This window comes from Pungitius pungitius, chromosome 17, assembly GCF_949316345.1.
Source record: "Pungitius pungitius chromosome 17, fPunPun2.1, whole genome shotgun sequence".
NCBI lineage: Eukaryota > Metazoa > Chordata > Actinopteri > Perciformes > Gasterosteidae > Pungitius > Pungitius pungitius.
The window spans coordinates 4,496,942-4,514,562 of NC_084916.1; the positions used below are offsets into that span (position 1 = coordinate 4,496,942).

General features: G+C 43.6%; 3 protein-coding genes across 4 annotated transcripts; 1 reads left to right on the plus strand and 2 right to left on the minus strand.

Annotated features, from left to right (window-relative positions):
• Positions 1-1,210: 1,210 nt before the first annotated feature.
• LOC119218713 (proteasome subunit beta type-8) lies at positions 1,211-5,268 on the minus strand. The gene is made up of 6 exons (XM_062558334.1): positions 4,552-5,268; positions 4,118-4,259; positions 3,852-3,963; positions 3,062-3,191; positions 2,664-2,868; positions 1,211-1,802 (listed from the first exon to the last, which is right to left on the minus strand). Exons 1-6 carry the CDS (start codon positions 4,702-4,704, stop codon positions 1,714-1,716), a joined length of 831 nt encoding a protein of 276 aa, XP_062414318.1. The 5' UTR covers positions 4,705-5,268; the 3' UTR covers positions 1,211-1,713.
• Positions 5,269-5,391: 123 nt separating this feature from the next.
• LOC119218854 (proteasome subunit beta type-7-like) lies at positions 5,392-8,702 on the minus strand. 2 transcript variants are annotated; one of them, XM_062558339.1, is made up of 9 exons: positions 8,495-8,702; positions 8,184-8,334; positions 7,906-7,990; positions 7,467-7,564; positions 6,931-7,071; positions 6,724-6,839; positions 6,533-6,591; positions 6,102-6,253; positions 5,392-5,618 (listed from the first exon to the last, which is right to left on the minus strand). In XM_062558339.1, exons 2-9 carry the CDS (start codon positions 8,243-8,245, stop codon positions 5,507-5,509), a joined length of 825 nt encoding a protein of 274 aa, XP_062414323.1. In that variant the 5' UTR covers positions 8,246-8,334; positions 8,495-8,702; the 3' UTR covers positions 5,392-5,506. The 2 variants fall into 2 exon arrangements, with proteins under 2 accessions (XP_062414323.1, XP_062414322.1); XM_062558338.1 differs by lacking the exon at positions 8,495-8,702 and having other exon boundaries at positions 8,184-8,486.
• Positions 8,260-10,686, plus strand: LOC134107059 (proteasome subunit beta type-6-B like protein). Its single transcript, XM_062558342.1, has 6 exons — positions 8,260-8,390; positions 8,824-8,894; positions 9,021-9,152; positions 9,414-9,543; positions 9,640-9,784; positions 10,179-10,686. The coding sequence occupies exons 1-6, from the start codon at positions 8,343-8,345 to the stop codon at positions 10,304-10,306; spliced, it is 654 nt and encodes a 217-aa protein (XP_062414326.1). The 5' UTR covers positions 8,260-8,342; the 3' UTR covers positions 10,307-10,686.
• The last annotated feature ends 6,935 nt before the right edge of the window (positions 10,687-17,621 follow it).

Consider the following 17,621-nt stretch of genomic DNA (forward strand, 5'->3'; position numbering starts at 1 on the left):
TCACATACCCCCAGGGGTAAAAGAGCCCCTTTTGAGGACCCAAACTAAACCCAAACGTATACGGCCCGCCTCCACATTTGGCCCGGCCCCCTGAACAATACCAGAGGGGCATTATGATTTTTTTTTTCAGTCTGGCCACGCAAATCCTAGACTAGCCCCTGTGAAGTAGGACGGAATAATAGAGAAAAGGTTGATTCAGAATGCAGGTATTTAACCTGCAGTGGTCAAACGATTATTTGTTTGTTCAATGCTCTCATCCGTCAAGGCGGTTATTATTTATTTCATTAAGTGGTATTATTTATTTTCCTGACTTTTTTTTTCTGTGAAGATCATGGATTGTTATTATTTGGTTATATGTGGCTTTCTGGAAGACAATAAATGTTTACATTGCACCCACTGCAATCGTCACACTTTTTCTGACCCCCTCCAGGGAAGGGAAAAGTTATCTGGCCCTCACAGGAACAGTGATTGTCAACCTTTTTTTTACGCAACCCACCAGTTGAGAAACACTGCTTTAGGACATCAGGAGATATTTCAGTTCTGTTGCTCCTCTAATTACACTCTGTCCTTCTTTTTGATGTATGTTATACCTACATTTTAAAATACTAATATGCATTTTTTACATTAATATATTTTAACAACAAATCTGTGCAGGCCCTTTTTACTGTATTTTCTATATGAATAAAATTCTTTATTTCATTACTGTTCGAATCCTGGGACCTCTAAAGTTGAACTTCAGTGAAAGAAAACAAACATCCTCACTGACCTGTGAAAATTAAGACCTTTAACCTTTTTTCATACAGACCAATATACTTCCTTTATCAAAAGCTATGTGTTGTGGTTCTGCCTGGAAACAGATGACATCACAGCCGTTTTCACAACGTCATTGTTCTGTTATACATTAAACTATAAATAATTAATCAACCTAAATATATACACGTATAATTTGCCCTGTGATATGACCCAGATCATTTAATAATAATAAGTATTTAATAGTCAGACTGTCACCAGTCATTAGGAACACGAGAGCTTGGAATATTTCACCCAACAGCTTTAGTTCTGGAAAGATTTGACACTTCCTGTATGTTTAAATCACATTTCATGCCCATCAATAATAAAACAAAATGATGTCACCATCACACCAGGCATCTAAAATATTTTATCATAGAATATTTATTTGAAAAAAGATTTTTTGTAATTTTACAACAGGATTTCTTTGAAAGAAATAATGTGGTTGACAGTAAAACGACTGAAAAACAGTAAGAGAAAGAATAAAAAGGCTTTAAGATCTAAATCTTCTAATTTTCATCAACATGTGACCCACTGACTCAATTTCCCTCGTGGTTGGTTCATGTCAATCATCACAGGACAGCAGGGCTGTATTTGGGATTGTTGTGTTGTGTTGGTGAAAGTATTTTAAACAGCATGTGTGGTCAACACAAAGAACACACTAGTACACAGAAGCATGTGAGAACCAACACACACAGCACCTGCATTACATCACTAGCAACAAACAGCACACAATGAGCTCAGCAGTTTAGTGACACTTTGGTCCTGTAGACTTCAGGTTCATGTGGAAGGAAAGAAACGTTTGGAGAGCATTTCTCTGCTGTGAGACATCAGTGGGATCATCTCCAAAATCACTACTAGAAAAGTGCACAAAGAAGCTTCTGGAAAGACACGCATCATCAGTGTGTTCAGAGTGCTGAGCATTCAGAACATTCCCTTCCTGTAGCGGTGGATCAGCTCGGAGACGTCGTCCTTACACACCTTTATCCAGCCGTCCTGCTGCATGTGGTACACTGCACACACACACACGCACACACACACACACACACACACACACACACGCACACACACACACACACACACACAGACACATTACTCCAATGTACAAATAAGGACACAGATGTTTCCAGTGGTCACAGACCATGGCTACATACTCTGCATGGCTCTCCTCCCTTATTTCTGATGCATCTCTTTGCAGGTATCAGTAGAGACGTGAAATGAGTGTGAGAGGAAGACGAGAACGACATCAAACACGTGTGAGTTTATAGGTCGACTCATCAGCATCAGCTTGTTCTTGTTTACTAAGGTTCATTTATTGTATTTCTTCTATTTGCTACTTTATAATGGAACAAAAATCGACAGTCATAGCATACAGTTTTATAACTCTTTGAAAATCAGAAAAAACTGTATATTTCTGTTGTGAAGTGAGGAACCACAGAGGATCATTGCTGTTACAACGTTAGGCTGAAACCTTTAGTCAGTTGTACATAATATTTTATTTTAAGCAACTTGAATGAACGTTTTCTTGACACTGAATCGAGGAAATACTGAATTTGCAGTGAAAATAGATGTAAATTGTTGTCCTACTGCAGTTATAAAAGTGAGTGAGCAGAGATGATTAAAAGGGAATTTATGGAAAGTTTAAGTAAGATTAGTTTCATGCAAATGTTCTTAGTTCTTAAACTAAAGGACAAGTTGAACTTTTGATGGTGATACATAGAAGGTCAGAGGATCACCAAAGGGACACAATTAGTCCTGAAACGTCCCAGTAACCCGTCCAATAGTGGAGACACCAGTCTGGACCAAAGAGGACTGACGGAGACAATGTGAGACGGATGTTGCTGTCTGCTAGATGGAAACCAGAGTGGACTCACTGTTGACCGCCCCTCCAGAGTAGGCGTCCCTGTGTGTGGCGTGAGCGATGCCCCGGCGTCCCAGCTCATACGCCTCGTCCACCGTCATGTCCTCCCTGTAGCCGCTGTCCACCACGCCGTAGGCGTAGCTGCTCCCACAGCCGGTAGAGAACATGCGGCCGGACAGACGCGTCCCTTGGTCGTCCACGTAGTACAGACCGGGACCCTGGAGACACAGAGACATCCAACAGGAGCATAAAAGATCCACATTAGACATCCTGCCTCAGAAGACAACCTCTCAATCATCTAGTGCAGTGAGGTGAGGACATTTGTATTTCTAGGCTCTGCTTCACAGGAAGTGGAAGAAAAAGGATTCTCATGTTTGGGCCCAGACGGTGAGACTCAAAGCCACAGCTCACCTCTTTGTCCCATCCACAGATCATGCTTCCCATAGAGAGGCCCATGCCTCTGTAGCCCAGCATCATGTTGCACAGCAGCTTGGAGGCAGCAGCCACAGAGATCCTGTGGTTGCTCCTCAGCCTGTAGAGCCTGGAGGGACCAAGTCATGAAACCAATCAATAGAAACATCCATCAGGGTTGTTTCCAGGGTCGACCTGTCATGTTCCATTTTACATCCATGTCCGTCCAAAACATCACCACTGCATCATTGACCCTGTTGTTGTTATCTTTGGCTTATGGACGTTTTTTGTAAAGTCAGGGATCTGTTCGGCTTCGAGTCCAAGTCGACCTTTGTGTCTGTTTGAATCTCAACAATGAACAGAAACAACACATTTATGATATAATTACTGTGGCTACATTTATATTAATGTAATTTAGTCATTTGGTTTTAATTTGTGTTTTAATGCGTTACTACATGTCTTCACACACTCATGTCCTCACACTTATGTCTTCACACACTCATGTCCTCACACTCATGTCTTCACACACCCATGTCTTCACACACTCATGTCCTCACACACCCATGTCTTCACACACACATGTCCTCACAGACACCACACAGGGAGGCCTCAGACGGCCCGTGTGGGGTTTAAAGTCTTAGTCCTCCTCACCACTGAACCTCTTTGCTTCACTCAAACCAACTAAACCAGATCAGAGTGTTCTCCGGTTTCTTTCCTAGACCAGATACTTTACTCAACTCTGCATGGAACACATTTATTATGCAGACAGTCAAATGCACTGCAGACGGACCTGCATTCTTTGGCCAGGAGTCTCTCCCAGTACTGGCAGTCTGCAGCGCTGCCCGACATGGTGCCCAGCAGGTAGGGGTTGATCTCTATCACCTTGTTGACGTCGTTGGATGCTGCAGAGCGGGACACATTTGTGCAAAGAAGACATTTTGTAATTAGTTACTCTTGTTGCCTCATTTACTTTGTATGGCTCCATGTTCCTCTGTGTTACGATTCAAAGCTGCACACATCTTTGATATGATGCGTAAGGAATAAAAACGTGTCTACCCAAGTAACGGCCTGCTGAGGCTCTGGAGTCCACAGCCACAATGACTCCATGTTTGAACTTGAAGGCCAGGGTGGTCGTCCCGTGGTTCAGGTCTATACTCACACCACCATCACGGTTACAGGTTCTGAGAAACCCTGAAGGCTGAAATAGAACCAAAAAGAAGATCACTATGTGTGTGTGTGTGGGGGGGGGGGGGGGGGGGGGTGCATGCAACAGTACATGAAAGTGGAATATCATACATGTTATATTATCCCACAGTAACTGTTAAGGTGAATGCATCATCTGAAGCTGCATGAGAAGCGCACGTGCACCACAGACGCGTAAAAGACGTTGAACCACAGCGCGTCTGACGCGTCACGCTTGTTGCATCAGGGTCACCTGATACGATGGCGACTTTTCATTTCGTAGCAAAACTCGGTGAAATGATACTCACGTCTACACCCAGAGGGAGAGCAAATTCCTGAGTTCTGGTCCCGAAGTTGTAGTGGTTGGTTCGGTCCAAGAGATGCGTCTGTCTGGCTGGAAGAATCTGCTCACGGAGTTCAGCATAAGACTTAAAACCAGATACTTGGAAAAGAGCCATCATGTATCCAACTATATTGGAATTATATTCTGCTCTTAAGTTTTCCTGAATGACGAAGGTGTCTGAAGAACGTCACGGATAACTTCCTGGGAAGGGACGACGAATTCGAAAGTGAAAGGGTTTAAAAGCTGTTTTATTGTAGCCCTGCATGCTAAAAGAACCAGATAACTACATAAAACCAACAAGTTTACATGAATACATTCAGATGAACATTATATAACTTAAAACCCGATTTAAACATATAAGAGAAAACTGTGGTTAGAATCTTACTGTTAATAAAAACAATGCATCTTGCATCGACCAATAGGAGAGCTCTGTTTATGTTTCGTCATCAGTTACTGAGCGAAATGCAGCGATCAGGTTTGAACCCAGCAGCGGAGGTGTAATGACGTCATCAATGCGTGTTTGAAATCCTTCATTTATAACAATACGCTGTATCTACTGTAGTCGGGTTCATGGAGTATTATTATTAATAAAAACACTGCTTTAGGCTTGAAATATTAAATTAATAATACATTTAGCAGATCATTTCAAAACATGAAAATAAACAGCAACAGGGATGGAATAGATTTTCATTCAATTTGAATTATTTTGCCACATTTTATATTTCTTTCATCTGGTCTGAAATACAATAGACGAAACAGTCTGTTTCATGTATTTCTGTCACCACACAGTGAAGAATAGAAACCATGACAATGTTTATTAAATGGTTTTCACGGCTTGCATTTTATTTTTTAAGTGAAAAAAAGACATTCATTCACTTTTCTGCTAAATGTGTTGTTTTAAGGTGTGACTGCATCACAGATCAAGCTGTATCCATCCGCTGCACAGTCTCCTCTACAACCTCCAGCTGTACAGGGACTACTTTCTCCGTCAGAACCGCTGTTGTACCTGCACCATATTTGTATTTTGTTTTCCTAGGATAGAAGAATGGATGGTTAGAGGGATTCAATAACTAAAAAGTATTATGTGTATAATGACATACAGAATGATATCTACCACTCTGAGAGGGAAACCTTATTTATACACATGGTTCAACATAATCTCTTTTTAAAGGAGCAGTGTGTAGGATTAGAGGTATTAATGAAAATAAATTCAGTGTAATATTCATAGCATATTTTCATTAAAGTATCATCACCTAAAGCTAAGAATCGTGTGTTTTATTAAGCTTGGAATGAGCCCTTCACATCTACAGGAGCGGCTCCTCTTCATGGAGTTTCATGCACAGCCATGTTTCTACAGACTGAATACTGGCTCTATGGAGCCGTCCTTGTTTTTACATCATTGACTCACTTGGAAAGGAAGGGGAAACAATCTACAGCCTCATCACCAGAGACTAAATCCTACTCACAGCTCCTTTAAGAATCGATCCATACAGCAGAAGTCAGTCACACTCCTACCTTTTGTCTGTGTACTCTGACACCTGGTACGGCCTGATGTAGTCCGCTCCTTCTCTGGTGATGACACAGATGTCGATGTTGTTGCCTGAGGCGAGGTCATTCATGATTCCTGCGTGGATGGCGGTACGCACCAGCTCCTTGGCCTTGTCCAGCTGGGAGAGATGCAAGAATTCAGGTAAATGACAGAGAGAAACTCCCCAAATACCGAAACAGTTTTTCTATTTCGTCATTCAATAGTGACAGGAATCATTTTTTAAAAACATTTTCCATATTGTTTGCAGGTAGCTGATTATTTGACCTACAATCCCACCTTATGCCAATTATTAAGTTAAAGATGCCCAAAAGTAAGTGAAATAACGTTGTGATGGTGTGTAAATGATCCTGACTATCAATCCTTGTCACAGTGTGTAACAGGTGTCCAGGAGGCGTACCTCCAGGTCGGGTTTGTACCCGTCCTCTAGAATCCCCAAAGCAGCCAGATCCCCAGAGCCTGCAGGATGAAACAGACATGAGGTCTGAGAAGGAATCCAATGAATAAATACAGCAGATTCAAATGTTATTCCAAATGGTGAATGTTCTGGAGCCACGATGCTTAGAGAATATCCTTCTATCTCGTAGGTACCCATTGCAAGGTAAGGCATCGTGTTCACGCTGCCGTACGGCCCCACCGTGTACAGGTGGTTCCCAGTGCAATCTACTCCTCCCAGTATGAGACTGGCCCCAATTTGGCCGTGATACCTGAGGAGCACACAGATCAGAACGGGGTTTTTAACGGGTACTTGAACTCATTCACACACCTGTGGACACAAGCTTGTGTTACTTTACAAACCTGTACAACATCTCCTGGAGGATGTTGACGGCCATGACGACACGAGGGTTCCTCCCGCTGTTCAGGGAGAAGATGGTGAGGTTGGAGGAGAGGAGCTCAGTGGTCTTCTCTGTATCTGCTGCTGTACCTGCTCCACAACAACTAGGACAGAGAAAGTAGTGTTTTGTGAATGAAGAGTTGAGGGAAAATATGAAAAAGGCTACAGGGAATTGGGAAAGAGAGAGAAGAGGAACTTCAGCATCTTTTCAGTTTTACTTCAACAGTCATAGAAATCCATTATACCCCAAAAGTCACAGCGACTTATTCCATCTCCTGCATTAGCCTCAATAACCCAGAATGCACTGCGAGCACAAAAACCTTAGTGCTAATCTGAGGGCTCTGTAAGGCATTGTGGAATATGTAGGAAATCACAAGTAAAGGAAGCATATTATGGAACCACGACCACAAGAAGGAACATACGTTTCAGCCTGATGACAGTGAGAGTATTTTAAAGGTGGATCTCTGGTTGTCTTTCAGTGTGCGTATACAAGACTTACTATATATTTGGAGCAATGTAATGGATCTTGGTGCACATCTTGTCAGCCACTACTTCACTGGATGTGGCTCTTGTGTCTGCTCCCAGAACCACTCCATCCTGCACCCACACAGACCCAGTGGGAAGTGTGTTACTCTAATTGTTACACAATGATTCACTTTGGTTCACACTAGAACGAGGCCTTTATACCTCAGTGGGCCCTTGGAGCTAAACAGGCCCCAGCAGTGCTGTGAGACATTGGGCAGATCCCCTCACTGTGTTTATGTATTTATCATCATAGTTGTGAACTGTTCAGTTATGCAGTGATGAAAGGTAAATGAAATATTGTGGTACACTTTGATGAACAGTGTTAAAGAATAAAACTCAGGCTTTATGGACTAAACATTCCACTTCTTTCCCTTTTCATACACATGCAGATTTACACAGGTTTGTGTACTCGCCTTGAACACCACTCCCGCGATGGTGGTGCCTGTTTTCACAGGTTTAGGTACCTGTCCATTAAACAGAGCCTCTAACTCAGCATTCCTACAGGGAGGGAGATACTTATTAATGGATGTAATATCTATAATAACCAAGTTGTTTCATTGATCAACGTGACAAACAAACAGGGGAAAGTTACTTTCACTTTGGATCTCGAATGGATCTGAAAGTTTCATTGGTTTTCTACATCTAAACCGACACCAAGTGGTGCCTAGAAGAGCCGAACAGAAGCTCCTACCTGGCTGCGTGGTCGAAGTTAAACCCCGCTGCAGGAGCTTGGAGGACATTGGATAGCGCCATATGGATCCTGGACTGCGGCTCTTCTGCGCGTCTCGATGCGCCTGAGGTCGCTGTTTGGAGCGTCGCCTCCTTCTTCTCTTTCGCTTTTGCTGTGAAAATGGAGAAACGCAGCGTGGACTCACGGGTCAAAGGAGTCAGCACAGGGGTGAGTACATCCGGACCGGCTCCTTAGTGTCATCGGAGAACCTGCTGAAGGATCAAATGATCGATCAGTGATTCTGCGCATAAACAGGTGAGACTAGAAGTTACCTGAAAGGAAGCCAAACACTACGAGGACCGGAGCTGTCGCGTGTTTAAATGTCCCACGTGTTTGCACGTTAGTCCTGAATGAGTCACATCTTTACAACATATTTTAGAACTGAACACACAAAGAAGCGACAAGCTACACGTTTATTTTCAGTTTAAAAAAAATCCTTCCAGAAACTCTAAATCCCATGATGCATAGCGGTGCTCAGAGTGGCTGAAATGGACACGGAAGCCAGGAGTCACGTGCGTGTTATGTCTCCTGCTGTGTTTGGCTTGATGTAACTACTTATTCATTACTTGCATGTGAGAACATATCCCCCCCTCTCCCCCAGACCACCATCCTGGCTGCCACGTTTGATGGAGGGGTTGTGATTGGTTCAGATTCCAGGGCTTCCATTGGAGGGTAAGGGTGCTGGGTAGATACATGAAGATGCCTCCATTGTTAAAGCCATTAGTAAGAAACAGAAATGTCCCTGTGACTGTGGTGGATCCAAGTCACTTCATCACATACATTCCTCTCTCTCTTTAGGGAATACGTGTCATCTAAGACCATCAACAAGGTGGTCCAGGTTCATGACCAGATCTTCTGCTGCATGGCCGGCTCACTAGCAGATGCTCAGGCTGTCACCAAGGCTGCAAAGTTCCACCTGTCACTCCATAGGTGCCACACACTCGTATGAGTACAATAGCACATGTTAACTATACTTGTGTTTAGAAAGGAAGCTAAATCCCATTTTCAAATCACTCATTAATAGAATAATTTGTTAATCACGCTGGTTATTGATTCATTTTAATCCTCCAAGAGGAGAAGACAGCTGACAAAGTTGTGTACAACAACTAACAAACTAACCCCAAACACTTGTTACAATGACAGCTATATAAAATCATTAGAGAGCCCAAAACAATAGTTGTTTTTGCACAGTGTGCAGATGGAGAGCCCTCCACTGGTGATAGCAGCAGCATCGGTGCTGCAGGAACTGTGCTACAACAACAAAGAGGAGCTGCAGGCGGGCTTCATCACAGCAGGCTGGGACAGGAAGAAGGGACCTCAGGTGGGGGCTGGTCGGGATCACAGTCACACAGGAAGCAGAGACCACAGCAGTCCAAAGAAACTCCACCTACTGCTGATATCCTGCGTCCCTCTCCAGGTGTACGTGGTGTCTCTTGGTGGGATGTTGATCGGTCAGCCGGTGACCATCGGAGGCTCAGGCAGCACCTACATCTACGGCTACGTCGACGCCAAATACAAAGCCCACATGAGCAGAGAGGAATGCCTGCAGTTTGCCACTAATGGTACGGTCCTGTTGGTTCACTTGTGCACGCTGACCTAAATTCACTGCTACTTGTTTGGTGTTCAATGGGGGGAACTTGGGTTGTGTTTCTATGATTCCAGTATGATGCAGACAATGAGAATAAGAGTTCAGTAAATATCATAATATTATAAATATTATAATATGAGAGTTTGACATAATGTCCCACAGCTCAGCCGGGACAAAGGCCTCTGGTTGCACTCAGATTGAGTGGTGTGATGTACATCTATGTTGTAGTTGGTGACCATGCAGCCTTTAGAGCCTTTAGGAGGTGTATAAACGCTGCATGCTGCTCACCTTCAGTTAATAAACCTGTATTTGTCCTGCTTGTTGTCCCCCCCGCTCTGCCCCCCCTTTGCTCTCTCTCTGGGTCACAGCTTTAGCTCTTGCTATGGGCAGAGACAACGTCAGCGGAGGCGTGGCTCACCTTGTGGTCATCACGGAAACTGGGGTGGAGCACGTGGTTGTCCCCGGCAACCAGCTGCCCAAGTTTCACAACGAGTGACAGCAGGAATTCTTCACTTTTGTTTTTTAGCTTCATTTCAGTAACTGTTTGAAATTCCTGATCCACAATCTCATCAATAATGTCCTGTATAGGACTGGAATGTAACACATTCTACACACACACACACACACACACACACACACACACACACCTTAAGAACAAGACCATGAAATTGATTAGTTTCCTGCTAATTGAAAATTATAAATATGGAAACAGTGGTGATAAGTTTCATAGTTCCTAAAAAATCAATAACCTTAAAAACGACTCCATCAGCCTTCACATTTTGTGTAGTAGATGTTTGGAAATATTTGAAGTGTAAATGAAGATTTTACATTCTATACTTTCTATTTGTTGAGTGCATTAAAATATCTTGATCATTATTATATGCGTGTTCTCTGTTGTAGTTTCATGTATCATTTTAAGGTCTTAAAATGTACTCTGATGCATAGCGTATGTCTTCACTGTTTCATGGCTGTGGATTCACTTTGTTCCACACAATCTAACAGTGAGGACGTCACACAGTCTGAAACACACTTAAAGACGAGGTCGTCACTCAAAGGTGTCACAGGGCAGGAGGGCCCAGAATGAACAAGACACTGTCAAGACCAACGTAGGCAGGAAGGAGGACCCAAACGCAGAGTTCTGCACAGAGAAATACTTTAATAAATTCAAATCCAAAGGCAGACGAAGACCAGGAACTTAGAGACGTAGGGACACTATTCAGGGACAACAAAATAAAACAGGAAACAAACCCAAACCGTGACAGACACAGTCCAACATCTGCCAAGACAATCAAAGTGGCTTATTGTTCACAGCTGTTTTCCTCAGCTGTAGATTTATAGCTTATAAATCAAGTATTTGATAAAAGGAAAATGTATTGGACATTATCATATTGTGAAAAACCACTTCATGGTTGTAGCTGCACAAATGTTGCTGTTCCTCTTTTTACTGACTGTACTGATAGTGAGTGACTCCCCACACTGGGGTCCTTTGGAGTTTGCTGCAGCTAACAGCTAACTGTCTCCAGTGTCTTCAGGTCGTCTGCTAGTGTGTCCCCTTAAACTTGACCCAACCGACCCTTATCACCACCTCACCAAGGAAGGATGCTACACATCTGTTAAGCAGGAGGGGAACGGACCCCTTAACTCAGCTGACCTGCTCTCCTCTTGGACAGATGGTCCCCTGGAGGCTAGAAGTGAGGCAGATTCCTGTCTCATTTGTGGTCTGATGAACCATAAAGTCCTCTCATTGAATTCTCTCCCTACACTCAGCTACACTCGCTGTGAAATGAATACGTTTGTTAAAGGTCAACTATCTATTCTTTCTAGTGTTCTTATTGTACAAAAAAATGAACTCCACATGTGTGGTTGTGAGCAGTTATTTAAACTTGATTTATTTAAACAAGACTTTTACAAAGGCGTTGTAAACTGATTAAACACATCTACCCATGTAATATATTTTAGACCCACTGTAACGGATCCCGCATATAAAGAGACATGGCACTTACTGCTGGTGAAATTACTCCTTTATTTTCTTCCTTTCCATGCAATACCATCCTTGAACGTCAGCGTAAAAACACCACCGTAAGAGCTTTTTGCCATTATTGTTACGGGTCCATTAAACGAATAGTTTTGAATAAAATTCACATTTGTCAGTAACAAGTTCCGTTAAGCTCACATTCAAAACGCAGAAACATCCTCTTTTTACCCTTTCAAAATAAAGGTACAATTCCCTTTTACCAGAAGATCTGCAGAGTTACTTACACTCCCACCAAATTAGTGTTTTTACAAAATAGAAACCTTAAAACACTCAATTTCAAATTACAGAATAACCTTTCAAAGGTATGGGCTAAAACTACACAGAAAACAATATAGCATTTCTTAACTGCAATAGTGCTTAAACAGCCTCTAACAATAGAACTAATTTCTGGACAGGGCGCTCCAAAACAGGCCTGTTGGTGCGCTCTCCTTTGTGATTCAGCTCCTTCTCTCCAAACAAGATTTTGGCCCGTCTCACAAGTCCATCTTTGCCTTTAATGACGTCTGAGACTGTCCCGAGTTTCCATTTGCTTCGTGGTAAAGTGTCCTCAGCATCCAGTACAATGTCACCAACCTGCAGGTTCCTTTTAGTGCTATGCCAGCATTGTCTTGTTGTGATATTGTGTAGATATTCCCTTTTCCATCTACTCCAAAACTGCTCTGTCAGGTACTGCACCTGACGCCATCTCTTTCGTCCATAGAGATCCTCTCTTTCAAACTTGCCAGGTGGAGGCAAGGCTGTGGTGGATTTCATCGTGATCAAGTGGTTAGGAGTGAGTGGCTCCAAACTGTTGTGGCTGTCCAAGGTATCAGCTGTGAGCGGACGACTGTTCACTATAGCCATGGTTTCATAAAAGAAGGTGCGCAATGATGCATCATTTAGCCTACCAGAGGCAAGTAACAGAGTGGCATTAAGAACACTTCTGACAGTTCTGATTTGCCTTTCCCACACACCACCTGCATGGCTGGCATGAGGTGCATTCATTACAAAGTCACACTGCTTTTCTGTGAGGAATACGTTCAATCTATTCGTGTCCAACTCCTTTAATGTAGCACTCAGCTCATTTTTTGCACCCATGAAGTTGGTGCCTTGATCACATTGAATTTGTCGTACAGCACCTCTTAAAGCAATAAAGCATCTCAATCCATTAATGAATGTGTCTGTGGACAAGTCCTCCAACATTTCAATATGAATGGCTCTAGAGCAGAAGCAGGTAAGGAGCAATCCATACCTTTTTTCTTGTTTTCTCCCTTGTTTTGTCCAAAAGGGGCCGAAACAGTCCATCCCACAATAAGTGAAGGGTGGGGTGGGTTCTGTTCTTTCAACAGGCAGGTCACTCATCCTTTGGCTTTCAGCTGGTCTTCTCAACCTTCGACATGTCACACAGTGGCGGATGTGTGTTGCGACTGCTCTGCTGAGTCCACAGATCCAATAGCCATTGGACCTAATTTCATTCATGGTGAAGCCTTTGCCCTGATGTTTTACTGTTTCATGATGGTGGGCGATGATCAGATTAGTCATGTGATGTCCTGGAGGAATGACTGTTGGATGTTTAAAAGAGTTAGGAAAAGGTGAGCGACTGAGCCTACCTCCCACCTTGAGCACACCCTCTGCATCCAGGAAAGCATCGAGGTGATACAGCTTGCTGTGTCTTGGAAGCTGATGTCTCTTTTTTAATAGTTTAATCTCTTCTCCGTACGCTTGGCTTTGTATGTCCTTGATGATAAGTCGTTCTGCACTTTGTCTTTCGCTGACTGTTGAAAGGTCACACGATTTGACCTTTCTAGCACGCCGCAAGAGACGCGCCACTGCCCCGACGGCCCGAGACCAGCATGAAAACTTCTTTAATCTTCCTACAAGATCAACTTGCTCTGAGGTCTTTGTCTGGAATGTCTGAGCCCTTTTAACTTCTGGGTCACCAACAGGTAGCTCCAAAAGCACCTCTGTTGGCACTTCTATTTCTCCTTTCCACAGAAAGCTAGGGCCGGTGAACCAATCAGAAGAGAGCAACTCATCTACTGTTTTCCCTCTTGATGCATAGTCTGCTGGGTTTTCATCAGTTGGTACATAGAACCATTGCTTCGGGTCTGAGCCACGACGGATTTTCTGCACTCGATTTGCTACAAAGGTGTGGAAACGGCGAGCATCATTATTAATGTAGCCTAATACAACCTTTGAGTCTGTCCAAAAGAACTCTTCTACATTACAGTAGCCTAATTCTTCTTTGAGCATATTGCTCACTGTGACTGAGACAACTGCTGCGGCAAGTTCTAACCTTGGAATAGTTGTGACCTTTAGCGGCGAGACTCGCGCTTTTCCCATTAGAAGAACACAGTGAATGTCTCCTCTTTCATTCTTCAGTCTCAGGTATGTGCATTGGCCGTAGCCCGTGGTGCTGGCATCTGAAAAGTGATGTAATTCAGTTTTCATCACCTTTCCAAAGCCAGGAGGCTGATAGCAGCGAGCTACCTGTATTCCTTCCATCTTAACAAGATCATCTTCCCATTTCTCCCACCGTGGCTTCAACCGCTCTGGAATTGGATCATCCCATCCTGTTCCTTGATGACACATTTCTTGGAGAATTTTCTTTCCCTTGAGGAGGAAGGGAGCTACGAAGCCCAGCGGGTCGTATATGGAGGCGACAGATGACAGGATGCCGCGACGTGTTGCGGGCTGGTTCTTTGGAGAGACTTTGAAAGTGAAACAATCGCTCTCGATGTTCCAATATATCCCCAATGCTCTCTCTAAAGCTGGATCATTGAATCTGAGATCTTTTGTTTTGATGTCCATGGCGTGTTCTGTTGCGGGGATGCTTTGCAAAACGGCAATGTTGTTGGACACAAATTTGTGAAGGCGTAAACCTCTATTTGCACACATTTCGCGTGCCTCCTTTGCTATTTGAATGGCTTTTTCAGCAGACTCTACACTAATGATGCCGTCGTCCACATAAAAGTCTCTGGCAATGAACTGTGACCCTAATGGGTGTGTGTGACTGTGTTCTTTGGCGAGCTGCTTCAATCCATAATTTGCACACCCCGGTGAAGATACAGCTCCAAAAAGATGGACCTTCATCCTGAATTCCTGGGGAGGTGTGCTTAGGTCTCTGTTTTTCCACCATAAGAAGCGTAGATAATCACGGTCATTTTCTGAGACATGGAACTGATGAAACATCTTTTCTATGTCACACATCAGAGCAATGCGATGCTGTCGGAAGCGAATGAGAACACCTGTCAGACTGTTTATCATATCTGGGCCAGGGAGAAGATGTTCATTGAGGCTACTTCCCTTGTACTTTGCAGAACAGTCAAAAACCACTCTCAGCTTTTCAGGTTTTTTGGGGTGATAAACACCATGGTGAGGTATGTACCATTTTTCTCCATAAGTGCCCACATCGCATACCTCCTCGACATCACCTCTCTCAATGATGTCCTTCATGTAGTTCATGTAGTCATTCTTGTAGCTTTCATTTAAAATGAACTTCCTTTTCAGGTGGCTTAATCTTACAGCAGCAAGTTGCTTGTTATCAGGAAGGAAGGGCCTCTCTCTGAAAGGGAGGGGCATTTCGTAATGTCCCTGCTTGTTTGTTTTTATGCTTTCCTTTAATTTGTCAAGAAAAATCAAATCTTCTTGACTGACTGTTTTGTCATCTCCTTGAGTGTCTCTGAAATCAGTCTCGAGCATTCTTATTGCATCCAATGGAGTCACTGCGGGCAGCTCCTTCACAGTTACTCTGTGACAGTGACCGTTTGACAATTGTGCATCAGAGTGAGTTGCTGAACAGCCGACAATACTCCACCCTAAGTCTGTGAGAATAGCAAAGGGTTCGTTATCCTTTCCTGTTATGACACGCCTGGGTATGAGAGCTCCTGGACAATTGTATCCTATGAGTAACCCCACTTCACAGTTAAGAAGAGGCGGCATTTGATCTGCAATTGCTTGGAGATGCTGCCATCCTTTTGCCGTTTCGTGCGTTGGTATGTGTTGTCTGTTTACAGGAATGCAGTCCTTGGTGTATGCAGGAGGCAGTTTGATGTGCACAGTAGAATTGAAACCTCTCACACGCAGACCAGATGTCCGTTCACTTTTAAAGACCATATTTTCACCCATCATCGTAGTGAGTTTCAGTTTAACAGGGAAAGTAGTCAGCTGAAGTTCATTACTTACATCATTTTCAATGAATGTTGTGTCACTTTGTGTATCCAGCAGGGCATACACAAGTTTTTCTCTGGATGGATTATTGTCGCTTGACACCCACACTGGCACTATCATTGAGGTGTTTTCTGACTGACCTTGACTGGTGACATTGAGAGAAACGGCAGACGTTGGTTCCGTTTCCCTGTGTTGCGCTGACATTTCCCTATTTGTCCATTCTTTGATTTCAACTTTTCCGTAGCCATCATCGTGGAGACATGTAGGATGCCGTCCTCTGCATGAGTCACATGTGTGCCGATGTCGGCATTCCTTCGCGCTGTGACCGTGTTTTAGACATCCATAACACAGTCTGTTATCTTTGACATATGCCCTTCTGTATTCCAGTTTTCTTTGCATGAAGTCTGGACATTTGCAAAGCTGATGACTGATATCCTTACAAAGCATACAAGGGGCCTTGACCTTTTCCTTTGTTGTGGTCTGCTTACTGTTTTCAACCACAATTTGTGTGTTAAAGGTGCTGGCTTTGTTTCTTTTGCTTACCCTTGTGCTCCACTTTTCTTGACCAGAACCATCAGGTGGATGGAGAGCGAGGAAAGAGGTGACTGGATTGCAGGCGGTTTCGGCCTCCACAGACATAAACTTGGCAAAGTCCTTGAAGCTAGGGAAATCCTTTCCCTCCGTGAGACGCAATGTTACTTGCCGGTTCCATCGTGAGGCTAGCCACTCTGGCAGTTTCCGCACCAACTTCTGATTTTCCTCACAATCGTTTAGGATGTTTAAACCTTTTACATGGGGCATGGCCTGCAGACAGGCATTTAAGAAATCTGAGAAGTCTCTCAATCCTTCAGCATCCTTTGACTGTATTTTTGACCAGTTGGATAACTTTTCTCTAAAAGCCTTTTGAATGATAAATGGCTGGCCGTACCTCTGATTGAGCTTTTTCCAAGCGTCGCTGTAAGCTTCACTGTCACTACGATAGAATGTCCCTTCTAGGCATTTGTGAGCTGAGCCACCTACATATCTCCTTAGGTAGTGCAGCTTGTCGGTAGTGGGAATGTTCATTCTATCTATAAGTGAAATAAAAGAAGCCTTCCACTCAACAAAGTCAATGGGATTGCCATTAAACACTGGGGGCTCTGGCATTGGAAGTCTGTTAATAGCGATGCTGTCCTGAACAGCTTGTGCTAGGCCGGATACATCAATGGGAGCAGATGGAGTGACAATTGTAGGAGGAGGACAATTTATTGCGACAGGCAGAATGTTCCGAATAGGGTTCTGAAATGACTGAAAGGACTGAGCATCAGATTCCTCTTTCACTTCTCTGTCATATACTTCAAGTCTGGCTTGGGCAGCCTTTAAGTCTTTTTCAGCTTGTAACCGTTCTAATTCTGCTTTGTGTTTTTCTAATTCCCTCCTGTGCTCTTCCTCTAAAACTCGGATCTTTTCCCGTTGACTCTCTTCCTCCGTTAGCATTTTATATTCAGCCTCCTTAGCAGCTAACTCCGCCGCTGCTTCTGCTCGCTTGGCTGCTACACTTGAACGTGTGGAGCGATGACTGCCAGTCAGCGCTGAGGCAGAGGAGCCGTAAATGGACCGGGCATAGTCAGGCTCGAGTAGCTCGTGC

What these genes read in the sequence shown, in the direction of transcription:
- LOC119218854 (XM_062558339.1), bottom strand. Translation starts at nt 8,245, where the DNA reads ATGGCGCTATCCAATGTCCTCCAAGCTCCTGCAGCGGGGTTTAACTTC. An exon ending in AACTTCGACCACGCAGCCAG is followed by an intron (nt 7,991 to 8,183) that starts GTAGGAGCTTCT and finishes CCCTCCCTGTAG; the next exon opens with GAATGCTGAGTTAGAGGCTC. An exon ending in TCAGAGTACACAGACAAAAG is followed by an intron (nt 5,619 to 6,101) that starts GTAGGAGTGTGA and finishes CTTCTATCCTAG; the next exon opens with GAAAACAAAATACAAATATG.
- LOC134107059 (XM_062558342.1), top strand. Translation starts at nt 8,343, where the DNA reads ATGGAGAAACGCAGCGTGGACTCACGGGTCAAAGGAGTCAGCACAGGG. An exon ending in TCCAGGGCTTCCATTGGAGG is followed by an intron (nt 8,895 to 9,020) that starts GTAAGGGTGCTG and finishes CTCTCTCTTTAG; the next exon opens with GGAATACGTGTCATCTAAGA. An exon ending in CCTGCAGTTTGCCACTAATG is followed by an intron (nt 9,785 to 10,178) that starts GTACGGTCCTGT and finishes TCTGGGTCACAG; the next exon opens with CTTTAGCTCTTGCTATGGGC.
- LOC119218713 (XM_062558334.1), bottom strand. Translation starts at nt 4,704, where the DNA reads ATGATGGCTCTTTTCCAAGTATCTGGTTTTAAGTCTTATGCTGAACTC. An exon ending in CTCCTGGCCAAAGAATGCAG is followed by an intron (nt 3,192 to 3,851) that starts GTCCGTCTGCAG and finishes TGGTCCCTCCAG; the next exon opens with GCTCTACAGGCTGAGGAGCA. An exon ending in TCTGTGGATGGGACAAAGAG is followed by an intron (nt 2,869 to 3,061) that starts GTGAGCTGTGGC and finishes CTGTGTCTCCAG; the next exon opens with GGTCCCGGTCTGTACTACGT.